Source organism: Charadrius vociferus, unplaced genomic scaffold, assembly GCF_000708025.1.
Source record: "Charadrius vociferus isolate BGI_N301 unplaced genomic scaffold, ASM70802v2 scaffold257, whole genome shotgun sequence".
Lineage (NCBI taxonomy): Eukaryota > Metazoa > Chordata > Aves > Charadriiformes > Charadriidae > Charadrius > Charadrius vociferus.
In genome coordinates, this window is record NW_009649473.1 from 2,414,251 (window position 1) to 2,429,849 (window position 15,599).

Consider the following 15,599-nt stretch of genomic DNA (forward strand, 5'->3'; position numbering starts at 1 on the left):
AGATCTAAAATACTTATGCTAGAAGGCTAAGCTAAAAGCTCCTTGTTCTGTACCATAGAGATTTGTATTTCACTGGATTTAAGTAGTGGAAACTCATGGTGTCCACAGGTTTCCAGATGAGGCAAAACAGAGGAGCCCTGGGCAAGACTTTATCCTACCCCTCCAGGAGCATTGCTTCCTCTGCCCTGCTTTAGCTCCAAACATAACCACAAGCTTTCAAAACTAATTTGAGGCCCTGTAACATTCAGGCAGCAGAAACTAGAGAGAAAAAGGGTTTTGCTAACATTGGGAAGACCTGATAAAAGAGACAAGCTGTCCTAGGTAGAGGAGCTTCTTGCAGCAGCTGGAATGTTGGGAAGACCTGATAAAAGAGGCAAGCTGTCCTAGGTAGTTAGAGGAGCTTCTTGCAGCAGCTGGAATAATCCTGCATAAAGGCACTTAGGGGTGAGTTGGGGGAGAAATTGGAGAGGCATTTGCAGAAACACCTAGGAAGCTTTGAACGCTGAGGAGGGCAAGCCTTATATATCTGGTCACACGTCCCTCATGGCAGCGAGCATCTATTGCTCTTTACCAGTTCCCTGCAAAGCTGCTAAAACCCATGATGAACCGATGGCAGGCCACTCCAGCACCCGCTCCTCTCTTGCTCCTCCTGTCCGTGGGGATGGCAGCACAACAGAGAGCAAGGTACACTGCACTGCTTGCACAACTCCACTGCCCTCCCTCTAATCACAGTGCAGTCAAATTCGTCACTGATGACAGTGAGATTACCTATACATCAGGCACAGCAGGCAAGGATACAGTCTTTCATTCAAGTGACAGCCAGCTTCTGCAAACGCGGGTCTGCAGGCAAGATTTTGAAACATGCATCCACATGTAGGAAAAAAAAAAAAAAAAACACCACAAAAACCACCCACCGCACAACACCAATTTCCTACTTCCAAGCATGCAATATTTAGATGCTTCGGAAAACCTGTCCTCGTGGAATTCGGTTTCTGTTGGGGTAGGCAGTTCTTCAATACCTCTGATTTTGTACCAACCACATGCAACAGTTACTGCATGCTCCCAGGAAGAAACAAGTTGGCTTTTTTCCCAAGGAAAGGTTTGCTTTTTTTTTTTAAAAATAGATGTCCTCTCTCGGGGAATTTAAAAATTACTGAAAACCAAGTTCGTCACCTAGAAATTAATTTGAAAAGCACCACTTCATAACAACATGCAGCAGAATAGTACATACAAGTTGGGCTAGCAAGATTTAGGATTAAGTGTTTTCCTGACAAGACAATTGTTGGGACAAGAAGGGGAATGGGTAATCTATACTATCACAGATAGAAAATATTACTATTTCTGTAGTTCTATGACAATTTTTTTCACTTTGAAAAACAGGAAAAATACAACAGCAAAGCCAAAAAGAACAATGCCAAGCTGCTCCCACATCTGGATTTGCAGCAGCAGGTATGTTCCTAGATTAAAACGTATTGAGCTTTTGGCTTGGGGAGGTGGGGGGGTGGCGTGGGGAACCACACAAACTACTGTTTAACTTCCAGGTTTGGATGACTCCTTGGTTCCCTTAGGACTGGAAACGTGAGGGAGTCCCAGGACACCCAGAATGGGTGACATAAGAGGCACAGATAGCTCAAGTCTAAATTGGAAACTTTAAGGATAGTTTCAAGATAAATTACTAGATAAATACAAATTTCAAGAATTTTCTTCACTGGATTGGTGTATTGCCAAGCAGCACAGAAGTGCTTTCTCCCTTTTTCTCCCTACTATTCACTTCAAAAAATGGGGGAAACAAGAAGCCCTAATTCATACAAGGACCAAATGCAGTCCTCAAGCATCCTCAGTATCATTTACTCCTTGTTTTTCCCATAAAGTCACAGGAATCAGAAAACATTCCTGAAGGCGTCTCAAGAGATCACCAAGTCCATGCTTTCCTCACCAATGTTTTTGTGACAGTGCTATCTTAAAAACAGAATGAGAATGTTCTCTTTTCCTTCAATACGTCACTAATGAAAGGGTTGACTTTTACTAGACCCTCAATAGATGCCAGGGGAATCTCAATCTGTTTGTCCAGTGACAACAAATCACCACGCAGGTAAGCCCAAGTACTGTTTTCCAGCTGCTGCATAATAGCTTTCATCCAGTGCATCCTTCCATAGCTTGTCTTCCCTAATTCTTCACGAGGTTAAAGAAATGAGCACGAGAACGAACTCACACTGAGGGATAATGTTTCTGGTAATTTATAATCCCAGTTTTGCTCCTAGTGAATTGGCCAATACTTAATATACAACCTTATCTAAGCACCTCCACAACAGAGCTTCATAAAAACACTGAAAGATACAAATCGTAAAATTTTGAAAACATAAATTACAGACCCGTAACGGGAGGTTTAAGTCTCCAATTCACCTGGAAAGGAAGAGGAGCTATAAATTAGAAGAAATACAAGCTCCAGAAGAATACCTCTGTGCTAGATTTCTCTTTATAGACCCAGAATAAATTTCCACTTTAGACAGAGGGAGATCTGTTTACTTATTTCCCTGAAAAATACATGCCACAGAATAGACCTATGTAAAGCCTGATATATTATTTCTTTGCATGCCTTGCTGGATGGCAAGAGGAACGTAATTAATGTTAACTCCAAGGCCAAGATATAAACCACCAACACACTAGAAGTTGCCCCACTGTTTTTTTGCTAAGAGCACAGGTAACCACTCTAGCAAGACATCTTGGCAAATACAGAGATCCAGATTCCTGGTGATAATTTAGCTGAGCCCTATTAAGGAACCCCTTCTCCATCTCCACCTGGACCTCTAAAGCCAAGGGCTACAAAGCTGTAACTCCATGGCTCATGTAGAAGTTAGTTGCCTTGAAAGGCAAATAGTTTTAAAGCAACTAAATAGTTTAAACTGCCATTGTGTGGAAAGAAAAAGTCATTATTTTATAGTGATCAGAGGTGTCTGAGGTGCTTCAGAGAGCAGACAGAAAGGCACAATCCCTGTAGACCTTACAATCCAATTAACTTAATTAACCATGTTATTTCCCTAGTTCCTGGTGACTCCTTAAATCAATGAACTAAGACTTAATAGCAAAGTACATAACTAGGAGCTTTATTGATCATATCTGCACACAACACTGACTGAACTCCCAAAGTCATGGCTTGGCATAAAACCTATAAAAGATACTTCAGTAGCAGACCTCAGGGTAATAAAGTAGAAGTCCTGTGCAGGTACCAGAGATAGGAAAGAAGTGATCAAGAGACAGGGACCGAAATTTTAATATAAATAGAGAAAATAAGCATGGTCTCAATGTAAATCTACGTTACAAGCAGCAAAAGAGTCATTACAGTATTATTCAATTTTAAACATCAAAATTTTACATTTGTTCATCACCTCTTACAAAGAAGGATCCAAGAGTATTTTTACAAATTAATAAGGAGGGCAGACCTGCAGTCACTCATTTCCACATACCTCCTATGGCTACCTAAAGCCCAACAGAATCAAGCAGCTCCTCAGCCCACGCAGGGAGGAGCAATGAGGGCAGGTACAAGTTTGCCAAGGAAAAAAACTGCAGGGAATTTGCCTGCAAAACAAATCAGACATCCCCACACAAGGAGCTCTCTAATGGAAGAGGTGCTTTACACCAGCTCCAACCCCACTGTCCATCACAGCCACATCTCCTCAGCAAGGGCACAACACCCAAGACCAGCAGGTCAACAGAAAGACCACAGCCATCCCTAAATACAGGGCACACGCCCCTGATTTTGCCTCTCCAGCACAAAATAGCGTCAGCCTCCCTTTCCTTATTGCTGATGGCTCCTCAGTGCATCTTCTCAGCAGTGTAATCATGCACCCCTGTAATACGGCATTGCCATGGCCAGCAACTGGTCATAAGCTCTGTACTGAGTTTGCAAGGCCTTGGCACTAAGGCCCAGCAGGCTTGTCCCATCTGAGCCTTTCCTGACCTGCCCACAGCTTTGTTTTACTTGATCCAGCTGCGGCAGCAATTTCTCTAATTGACCAGGTATCTATGGCTTTGATGTACAGCTCTGTATGTTACAAGCATAGTTTTATAAAGGCAGGGGTAACAAGCAGTTATTCCATGAAGAATGAGATATTTATGACCGACACAATGACACAGTGCATTTGAGACACAGATATATAGAAAATGGCAGAGGGGAACAGCAGCACAGGATGGCAAGCGATGAGGCACAGACTTCACACTGGAGAACCTACAGCTATAAACAGCTTACCCGTGATCAGTTAAAGAAATGCACACCTGGAGCCAGACTAAGCTTCTCATAGGGATAGTGAAGAGAACAAATAAGCACCCAGCATACCTAAGCTATAACGTAAACTGGAGCTGCAGGCTGATGAGCAAAGGTGGGAAAGCATCTTAGCAACTAAAGTGACCCCAAGCAGATCCTAACCAGGGAAGAAGAAACCATCAATATGAACATCATATTCCCCATAATGAGTAACATGCATGTATAACAGTTTTAACTGTGTTATTATTCTTTCTTTTTCTGTAACAGTTATAGCTAGACTAGCAAGGATTAGACTCTTACCGTTTCAATTACACTCACAAGAAATTGTTGACTTTTTGTATAGAATATGTGCTGTTTCTTCACCCATAAACAAAAATGTGAGTGCAACAGCAGTCACACACAATGTAGAGCAATGGCAGGCACGAGGAGACCCCTTAATCCCCTTTCACCAGCTCCTGTCCGGATGATCTATTACCAGCGCCTAACGACACTGAGTAGGTTGTTCATTTTCGAATAGGTCAGTAACTCATCATTTTAACTCACTTCCCTCCGCTAAAAATCAATGAGCTCCTGAAACAGTATTATCCTGGATGATTGGTGTTTTAACGTCTCACTTACAGGGGAAGTAGACCTCAGAGGTCCCTTCCAATGCTAGGTCAGAGTCAGCCATGAAGATGGACTTGTTCTCTTGGTGGGAACCGCCCACCTCCTGGGAAGAGAACACCTTTCCACAAAGCAGCTTTTGTGGATGTTGGGCAGATCTGTGTCTGTCTCCTTTTGCAATGAAATGGGAATACTGTACACTAGAAGAGAGCTGTACTGTCTAATAAACCTGTCCAGCCACAGCACAGTCCAACAAACCACCTCCATTCTCTTGCTTACTTGGCTGCATAAATACGTTTTCCTACTCTCCCTACCCCTACGCAAATTGTTATTCTCCACTCTACTTCAATTTCCTATGCATGAAAAATAGAGGGAAATAGCTCCAAAAAATATCCCTTCAAAGAGTTCTGCTGCTTTACTCACATAGCATTCCCCAGAACACCATCAGCACCACTCTCCTCTGACAGCACAGATCAAAGTATTTGTGTTGTATGATAGGGCTTATTTCACCTCCAACTCGTGAGCCTAACTCACTGTGTCAAAACTGTTTAAGGGTTCAATAGCTTGCCAGTGGCCAACCAACCCTGCTGGTCAGTGGCAGGCTGAGGACGCGACATGTAGATGGGAAACAGGACTTGCACACCAACTGTCACATCGGCTCAGAGTGGTGGTTCATCACAGGGAATTTGCTGAGCTCCAGCAGGAAGCTCTGAACAAGGAAAGCTGTGGATAGGGAAGAAGTAGGCTTGCAGTGGGGCACAGTGTCCAGAGATGAGTTTGCAAACCTGGAGGCCATCACAGTTCTATGGCATTTTCCTGGCTTTCAATTACTTGGTGTTGAGGTTCAACAGGTCAAGTACTGGACTACCCCACCACACAGGGGCACAGCTAATAATGATATTGTACCTACTTAGGGGCCACGAAAACACTCTGGAGCCAGTTCACCCTAGAGTTAGAGTCACATAAAAAAACCCCAAACCTGCACATGTTCATATGCAGAGGAAATTCCTCAACTGTTTTGGAACACTGCAGAGGCAGCCAACGCCACCTGCCCCTGTAATGCAAGCACTGCTTTGTCAGTGGTTTTCCCTTCCACTCTGCTGAAAAGATCCCCCACTTCTATGCAGGGGCTTCGCCAGGATGCCCATCGTGCCAAGACCTGAGCGCAAGGGATCTCCCTGCAGTGTAATTCAACACTCCTCTCCCTGCACACTGCTGAACAGCACCACCAGCATATAGCCAGCTGCACAAGAGCTGGATTTCTAGAAGAAACTCACAGCTGTGGAGGGAGATAACAGGGAAACAAGCCCCCCTCGCTCCACACTCCTCCAGCTCCTGATCCTCACTGCCACCTCCGTGCTCTCCACTACCACAGTGAAACCAAGCACCGATGTTGCAGCTTGCAATTAAACATCACACAATTAAACACTATTTTGTGGGAGAGAAAAGCAACACAAGAATTGGCACCCTGAGGGCTTTAAACTCACTGGGTAAGTCAGTGGCAAGGCAATGAAGGGTGGTCAGGAATCAGTGCCCCCGCGCCCTACTGGAAAGCCCCTGGAGAGGAGCAGCTGCTTTAAGCAACAGTCAGGGAAGCAGATGGGTGGCAGAGGACAGCACTCCCCTGGCCAAAAGCCACACTCTTAATTATTCAGAGGCAGAAACTGGATGGCACTCGTTGCAGCATTGCCTGTCACTGAATTACTGCCGGGCGGTACGTGACCCTTGGCAAGGGGCAGCCCCAAAGTGCAGAGGTAGTGCCAGCTGCCAGAGCAGCACAGGGTTCATCACAGAGCACGCCTGGCTCTGCAGGCTGGAGGCACACGGCTGTTGCACAGCCCGTCCCCAGGCGACGACACGTTACAGCCAGCAAGCTTCACCTTATAGCAAGGCCTAGAGAAATGGAGCATCACAGCCTAGTTTGCAAATTTTTTTTTTTTTTTTTTGCTTTCTGATCCCCAGCCCACTTACTAACAAGGCCCTGTGTAAGCACAGTGAAGGAATTATATTAAAGTAGGACAGGATATGCCAAAAAGCCAATTACAATGGCTATTCCAAAAAAAAACAACCCAGGAGCCATCCCTGTACACAGCCAAACACCCTTGGCGGGTGGTGGGGGGAGGAAAAGCAGAATAAATACAATTAAACAAGCAAGACAGACAGCCCAGCTTTGTGTTACATTTGAAATGCAGTCTCCAGAGGCTGAGGAAGCAGCATGACTGACTAGGGTGAATTCTGAAATTCCTCAAAGGCAAGTTGCCTAGATAGGCAGCCAGACCCAGGCTGACAGAAATGCTGCTAACAGCACCTAATTTGCTAGAGCATTATCACTTGATGTAACGGATGGAAACTAGATTAGATAGCTGGTAAACTCACAACACAGATCATTACTCTAGAAAGAAATTTTTACCCACTTAAACAGAACATTTTGTTCTGCCCAGCTGCATGCTGCAATAAATTTGCAACCCTGTGCCCCAAAAACATTTTCTACCACATTTTGGTCATTTTCCCAAATATTTGGCACAGTTGGCATAATTCCAAGTATGAAGATGTTAAGCAGAGAAGGAGAGCCATGGAAGTGCTAGATAACTGCACTTTCATGTCTGTTTTGATCTGAGCATCAAAACCTTTTACAGTGTAGTCATTACCCTTGTTCTGCAGGTGTGAAGACTGGGGCATGCAGAGGTTTGCAGACTGGTTTTCTGAGTGGCACAGAACTCCTCAGTCCCATTAGTTTCAGCTGACAAAGAAAGTTCCCCACCACCCTGTGAAACTAAACGGTATTTTTATTTCATTCAAAGCCCTACACTCAGTCAGGAACAGAGCTAGGCACAGGACCAAAAGGCCTGTGGCTCAATCCCCAATACTAACCAGCTGATTAATAAGTGCCAGACACACTGGAATTGCTGTAGTTACCCCTGCACTACAACCTGATCTGTTGGGGAACACAGCAGCGATTTAATGCAACCAGGTGCTACTGCACAAGGTGTTTGGATGGGATGTAAAGAAGGACACAAAGCCCACAGAAACATGCTGCAATAGCAAAATATGACCAGTAAACTGCAGCATGATCCCAGCATCAACATCAGTCATGGTTTAACCCCAGCCAGCAGCTAGAACCATGCAGCCAGTCGCTCACTCCCCCCAGTTTGGATGGAGGAGAGAATCAGAAAAGGAAAAGTGAGGAAAAAAACCCTGTGGGTTGAGATAAAGACAGTTTAATAGGTACAGCAAAAGCCATGCATGCAGGCAAAGCAAAACAAGAAATTCATTCACTGCTTCCCATCAGCAGGCAGATGTTCAGCCATCTCCAGGAAAGCAGGGCTCCATCACACCTAACAGTTACTTGGGAAGACAGACACCATCACGCCAAACACCTCCCTTTCCTTCTTCCCCCAGCTTTATATACTGAGCGTGACATCACATGGTATGTAATAGCCCTTTAGTCAGTTGTGGTCAGTTGGCCCGGCTGCAACCCCCCCCCCCAACTTCTTGTGCACCCCAGCCTACTTGCTGGCAGGACGATATGAAGAAAAGAAAAGGCCTTGACTGCCTAGCAACAACTAATCACCAGTGCACTATCAAAAGTATTTCTCATCCAAAATCCAAAAACATAGCACTATACAAGCTACAAGTTAAAAAAAAAAAAAAGGTAACTATCCCAACTGAAACCGCAACATCATCTCATCTAAACACATGCTACGAGATTTGTGGCATGCCTGAACTTTACTTTTGCTTGAAACAACCCATAAGCAACACACCATCCTCCAGCCCTATGTGGGGACAGGGCCCAAATGTACTATCTGCAGCTGCTTTCCAACCCACCAAGAAGGAACCTCCACAACTTGTGGCTTCTGTGCTAAAGATCAATTTAAGCCAGTTAGCCAAAAGTTGTTTGCAAATGTTATTTAAAAAAAAAAAAGGGCAGAAACACCAAGTTATTTCTCTTTCATCGTCATTCACTCTCCAACAACTTGTATTGATTTCTGCACTGCAGATTTAAAGCGACTCTCATCTTTCATCTCCTCCAGTGCTGCTAACAGCTCTGCCTCTGGTCATTCGCTCACTTTTCCCGAGCATGAGCTTTAATATTTGTTCCTCCACTCCCCATTCCCTCTTATTGGTCTAGAAAGACTTCCTTATTTAAGGATTAAAAAAAAAATACTCAGGCAGTCTAAAGGGCCTCAGCTATTGACAGGAATAAAGAAGCAAATAAAAGCACTGAGTTGCAGTGACAGTATCCACAAGACCACATCATCTCTGGATACCACGGTATGGAAGAGGAGAGGAGCTGTTGATTATGTCCAGATCCTACATATAAGGTGTGCAGGTCAACCACATACCAGCTCTGAGCAGCCATGTCCTTCACCAAGCACACAGGAGTTACTCTTCTCCTGGGCCCTGGAGGGATGCATCCTGCAGAAACAAGACCTCACACCACAAGAAGTTTTTTCTAAGTCACCAAAGACTGCCAACCAAAGGGACCATGTATATCCCCAGCTTGACGGGGAAAACCAGGGATATAAGAAAGGTGCTCCCAAGGGGGAGGAAGACTAAGAGGCAGCACCACAGCGCTGCTCCCTGCCTCACACAGATCTACCAGCCCTCCCATCACAAAAGGGAGGTTCATGAGGTGGTTTGGTTTTAGTTTCTTTTTACGGACATGACTGCATGTACAATAAGGAGATTGACTGCCTCCTATTCCAAGATGAAAGTAAGCAAAAGAACGTTTAATTTAGAAATAAAACATTCATTCCCAATAGTGCCCTCTGTTGAGGATTAACACATAGCCCCAAGACAAGCTGCTCTAAGTATTTACTAACTCATCCTCCCAGCTCTTTGCCAAGTTCATCCCACTGTGATAGCCCCAGGGAATTTCTCCAGATTCCCCATAGTCAAAAGCAATAGATCTGGGCAAGATGGTTTTAATGAGAGAGCCCCCACTCCTGGGGACATCATCATTTCCTGGAACACACATAGAAAAGACTGAACCTGCATCAGGAAAGCACATAGCTACCAAGCAAGAAAAGAGCAACTTAGCATCGCTAATTTCAGTAAAACTGTCACACTGCCTGACAGTTTGCCTTATTCTCTTATTTTTCTCCTTGTTTCTTTGCATCTTATTTGTTGCTAAAGCTTCAAGGCCTCTGCTGCAAGGGAATGCAAATGAAGATGCCCCCCTCTGCTCCATGAGTCTACATATTGCTTCTGCGGTGACTGCTCTTGTCATACTGGGACCAAAGGTAAGACAGGGTCCCTCTGTGCTCAGACACTGTAGGATCACCTAACCTTACCCTGAGAACAGAGAGGAAAAATTTGTGTTTTTTTTTTTTTTTTGCCCTGAGAACAGAGAGGAAAAATTTGTTATTATTTTTTTTTTAATGAAAGACAGAATAAAAAAAATCCAGAGGCCAATCTCAGCTCCATCCCACAGGGCTCAAGTGAGATCTCAGGCTTGATGTAATCCTTTCCTCTAGTAGTGACTATCCTCTTGGGTTGTACAAGGCAATACTCAAATGTGAGCCAGGACCTTTATTTCTCTGCACAGATGAATGAAGTGTCACCAAGATGACTAACAGCATCACATGTACAAGAAAAGGTGACAATACCTATAATCCAAATAAATACTCAGAATAGCCTCTGACTCTGGCAACAAAGCAGAAGCCAAGGTTAATAGAACTGCTAAAATGAACGCTCTGTAATGCCTTGTTCACAGTGGAAATAAAGTTGTTAAGCAAAAAAGTGTGTTACTTCTAGACAACTTGAAGACTGTAGAATTGAATGTATTTCGCAGCCTCAGCAAGAGGTTTCTACTCATCAAGACGCAGCAGTTCAGCTGGCAGAGTCACTGCCACCTCTACTTAAATACACAGAAAAGATATGGATCTTACCACATCTTAATGCACAGCATTTCCTCGATCTCAAACAGCACACCCCTTCTCCTTAAATGCAGAGTGGTCTTGATGCAAAATACCTGAAGCCGTCAGGTGAAAATATGTTTGATTGAACTAATTTCCCAATGGAAAGCAGCTCTCCCAATGCTATCAGTGGAATCAGCAAATTTTGCTGGAGCCAGAAAACAGTTCTGGCTCAAAACTGAAAGGCAGTAATTACTAGATGCCAAGTTCATCTAACATTAATAAGGGGGAAGTCAGTAACAGGAAAATCACCATAATTGTAGAATTTATTTGGTTTAGTTATCTTATTTGAATTCCTTCATTTTCCAAAGACAAAGAGAAGAAGGAAAAATGGAAGAAAAAAAAAAGGTTATTCATTCTCTTGACAAAACAAGAGGGCTGAAAAAACAATCTTACTTGTATTTTAAGCGGAAAGCTTCATTACTTTTCCTTTCAATTGAAGGAGACTATGGGAAGATCAGGTATAACTGGACCAAATGCAGACCCTTCCCAGCGGAGATGTTTTATCCCAGTGTGTGGTTCACTCAGGCCAAGCACTGCAGAAGAGAAACTACTATTTTCAGAGGCCATCAGCATGGGGTTTATTTCCCAGATCAAACACTGCCCATGTTCCAATTCCAGTTACACCAGTGTCAATCCACAGTAGCTATACTAGTTTCAGAAATGCAAACAGACATTAAAACAGTGTAACTGCATTTGGGCTAAGACAAGCATGCAAAAGCAGTGCCCATGCACATGGGGTCATCACGAGCATTCACTGGAGCAGGAGATGTGGCTACTCTGGGAAAAGAAACCATTGCAGAAAAAACACAGCAAGTTTTTGACTTGTTCTAGAAATTACGCAAGCCTTTCAGGTGTAGATCACTGCTCTGAGCTTCAAGATCAAGTACTGGCTTTTAAAAGAGATTGCTTCATTTACATGATGCAGAGCTTCAAAAATGCCCAATTCACTGTCTTAGTGCTCATCTACAAAGGGATCATTTCAGACCTATACCCTGATAGTTACTCTACTGTAGTTACACCTCTGTAAACTCACTTCTGTTCAAAATAAGTGATTTTATTCTATTATAATGGAAGTCAAGTAATTAACAAATTAGTCATTTTTATTTGAAAACAGGACATCCATAGGAAGTTCTACACAGTTTTAACCACAGAAAGAGATGATCTGGCAAGGAGTACATGCCCTGGTGGAAAGGACTCCTTTGGCTATCCACCCAGCAAGGGTCTGGCTGTGGGTATAACTAAGCAGCTCCCCTGCACGTGTCTAATTAGAAGATCCAAACAGCAAACAAACGGCAGAGCAAATCATCTGCCTCCTAGACTTCCCACGCACCTTGGTTTAACCTGAGCAATCTTCATCTTAGTGCAACCCACAGCATAGAGGACCTCTGGGTCAACAGCTGCAGTCACAGCTCGGGACTGGAACAGTTTCAAGTATCATGTCCACTTCCTGGGAATTGCTCACGTGCTTTTCCACTACACTTGGCATGAGCCCATGGCAACACCAACAGGTCTGGAGAACAAGAGGCATGGCCTTAATCCAGACAGATCTGGCAATTCTTCTCGCTCTGAAATTCTCCTGGCTCCCACAATTCATGGTTTCCATCAAGGTCTTCAGCTTCCTTAAACATTCCCCCCACACTTCCCAGCCTTGGCACTTCTAAAGGCAGAGCATGCCAAACCACTGCAGCTGATGCATTTACTCAGCAGTGAGCATCATCACTCAATATTGCTAATAAAAACTCCTTTGCAAGAAGCCCTACAGAGTGTAACAGCTTAAGCAAGAGAGAGCAGAACTGCACAATGTCTGTACAGTTTCACACAGTCAAATTCTGCAAACACATGATCACATTCAGATTGTAAAATCTGGCGGACCACTTCAAAAAGCAAAACAACGATCAATCTCTGTCTTTAATCAAATTCCAACGAGGCTTTAGAGCCATTCTGTAAAACCCTTGTGGCTTCATCCCTAAGTTGTGCAGGACTTCAGCAATTGGAAAATTTAGCTCTGATTGAGAAGTACAGGATCAAAAGCAGCAGCTCAAACTCGGAGCAGCATGACAGCGTGACAGCCAGCAAGGAGGGGAGCAGGCAAGCACAGCGCTTGGGTGCAGCTATTACTCCCTCACTTGATGGGTGCCAAATCCACATCAACATATTAATGAACGAAAAAGACCCCATCAAAGTCTAGCAGGATTTGCTCTGGCTGTCCCATCAGTTTGATGAATGAACATTATCCCTTAAGCATTACCACCGCAGCCTTCAAGCAATCCTAATTCCCCACCACACTTCACTGGAGGGTCAGAACCTCTATTTTTACATTTTGTTTAAAAGCAGTGGCCTGTATAATGAGCATTACCAACAAACAGCAGCCTATAAATTCCTGAGCACTGCGTGTGCAAGTCCTCATCTCTGACAAAGCTTGGATGCACAGTAAAGTAAGAATATCACATGCAGAAATATATTAATACACTGCATTCAGCAGACAGACATAACCACAGAACAGTTCAATTGCACACTATTTAAGCGACAGCTATCCAGTTGAATTTCTTTACCGAAAGCAAGTGCCAGTACAGTAGATCATGTTATTGTAGGTTTGGACAAAAGGACTCTGTAAGGCAACGCATTCAAACTGAACAGGCTCAACCTGCCACTGAAGGATGGCTCCAAAATGACTTGATAAATACAAAAACCTCCTTTCTGAATGACTGACTTATTTCTGATGTGGCAAGCACAAGAGCAAACACTTAATTTTAAGCAGCAGAACAGTTCAACTGATTTTAAGTTATGCACACCACACAGTTTGCAAAATCAAAATGTTTATGGGTAAGTGAACAAAAGATAATTCACTTTTTTTTTTACAGTTACTCTATTTTAGTTATTCTACACATCACATGTTCATATCACAAACAACATGGAACTCAATGAAAGATTTTTCTAATTTTCTGCTAATCATGCAAAACCAGCAGATTTCCATCTTACTGGGATGTTTCTCCTTGATGTGTGTGATTAAGTAAAGAAGAATCCCATTTCCAGTCATAATCATAGTTACAAAGCAAAACATCCCAGCACACTGTTCCGAGGACAGAATAAAAAGCTGATGTTCATAGCCCAGCTGCCATAACCCCCCTCAAGACAGACTGCTGTGATATTTTCACCTTCCTATTATAAAAATTTAAATAGCTCTGCCAAAACCATCCACCCCCCCCTCCCCGGGAAATTTTTCCCAAGGTCCCACTCCCACCAAATTGCACCAGCAGCAAGATAAGGCAGGCGAGAAAGGGACATCTTGCAATGGGTTTTTACTTTGTTACCCTCATCCAGTAAATCAACCTGCACCACGAAGGATTTCCCTTTCCCCGCACACCATGGGACACCTCTGCCCATGGCTGCACAGCAGCAAAATGCCCCTATATGCTCCTACAGCTGTTTCCAAGGTAACCAGCACGGAGCTGTATACAAGGGAAGGAAGCAAACAGCAGCAACACAATCCTGCAATATTGTGACTTTTTGGAGCAGATCTGAGTTGCCCCTTTTCCCCCCTCCCCTCCTTTCCAGTTGCCCCATGATTCACACAAGTGGTGGGTAACTCACTTCACATTCTATAATCCCATTGTATCAGTCTTTCTTAAGGTTTGGGCTTGGGGTTTTTTTGGCTTTTTTTTAAGGCATCATATTGGAGTTTTAAGGCGAGAGTCAAATTTTCTGGTTTTACTGAAGGAAAACCATATGGGGGAGGAAGGGGAATTACATCAACAACCTAAATTTACACTCAGACCCTGTATTCCCTCCCAGCAGAAACAGAAGAATGTCTCAGGTTTAGCAAAGGGTGTCTGCCCACTACTGTGACCCATGTTATACAAGTCATATGCATCTAGATAACGCTTATTTTCATCAGTTAGGATAAAAGCATCCCTACTGCTCTGTCTGCAGATACAGTTTATCCTTTCTAGGCATTCAGTTTCCACATCCATTCAGATATGCCAAAATCCCCAGAGACTTTCCCACCTGCCCACATAAATTCATGCTCCCAAAGCAGAAATTAGCCTTTGCTTCTTTTGCTACTGAAAGCCTGGGAGCAACAAGGATACAGTCCAAGTCCTGCAGTCCTCCCAAAGAACAGCAGCATGGCCGGGGGGGGTGGGAATCAGGACAGGAAAGGGTCTGTCACGGCCAACTCATTCTCTCTACTACCCTGAGAGAGGACCAGCTATCAGAGAAGTAAATCAGCACAAGATCTGGCCACACAGCTCTGCACACAGCAATGGACAGAACTGCCAGGCTGTATGCTTTAATGTCTGCTCCCAGGTCCGAGACAACCCTACAGTTACACAGAGAGAAGCAAATCAACCCCCTGACTTGGGAGTAACAGGGCTGTTATCATCACAGGCTGGAGGCAACACATTTTTTACCAAGAATTTCCAAGTCATTAACATCATTTACTTTTTTTTTTGTGCATGAAACAGAATAAGGAGTTGCACATCCCATGTATAACCCTCTTGTGTTGGGGAACAACAATACATTACAGAACAGATCATTTCTGCACACTGGTCAGAAGTCACCCCCATCCCCCAAGGGATAGAAATTTTAAGGTAAAACATGCATAAGGAAAATCGTTGCGGATGGTGTTTTGAAAAGGCAATCATACTTCAGCACAGTTCATGTAGATCTTGTATTCCCATATGTGACTTACCATGGCTGACCTTTTGAATACTTTGATTAATGAAGCTTCCAACCCAGCACTGAATGGCTGCAAATTGCAAGAGATGCTCATCACATTAATATTCAGTAACCAAAATATACCACTCTTCTAATCA

The 15,599-nt window shown here is 43.7% G+C and overlaps 1 protein-coding gene across 1 annotated transcript in view; it reads left to right on the top strand.

The window, feature by feature from the left end:
- Positions 1-609: 609 nt before the first annotated feature.
- Positions 610-15,599, top strand: part of CCDC174 (coiled-coil domain containing 174) — a 46,587-nt gene continuing 31,597 nt past the window's right edge. The window contains 2 exon segments of the mRNA XM_009889892.1: positions 610-684; positions 1,381-1,449. Of these exon segments, the coding sequence (XP_009888194.1) occupies positions 610-684; positions 1,381-1,449 (144 nt within the window).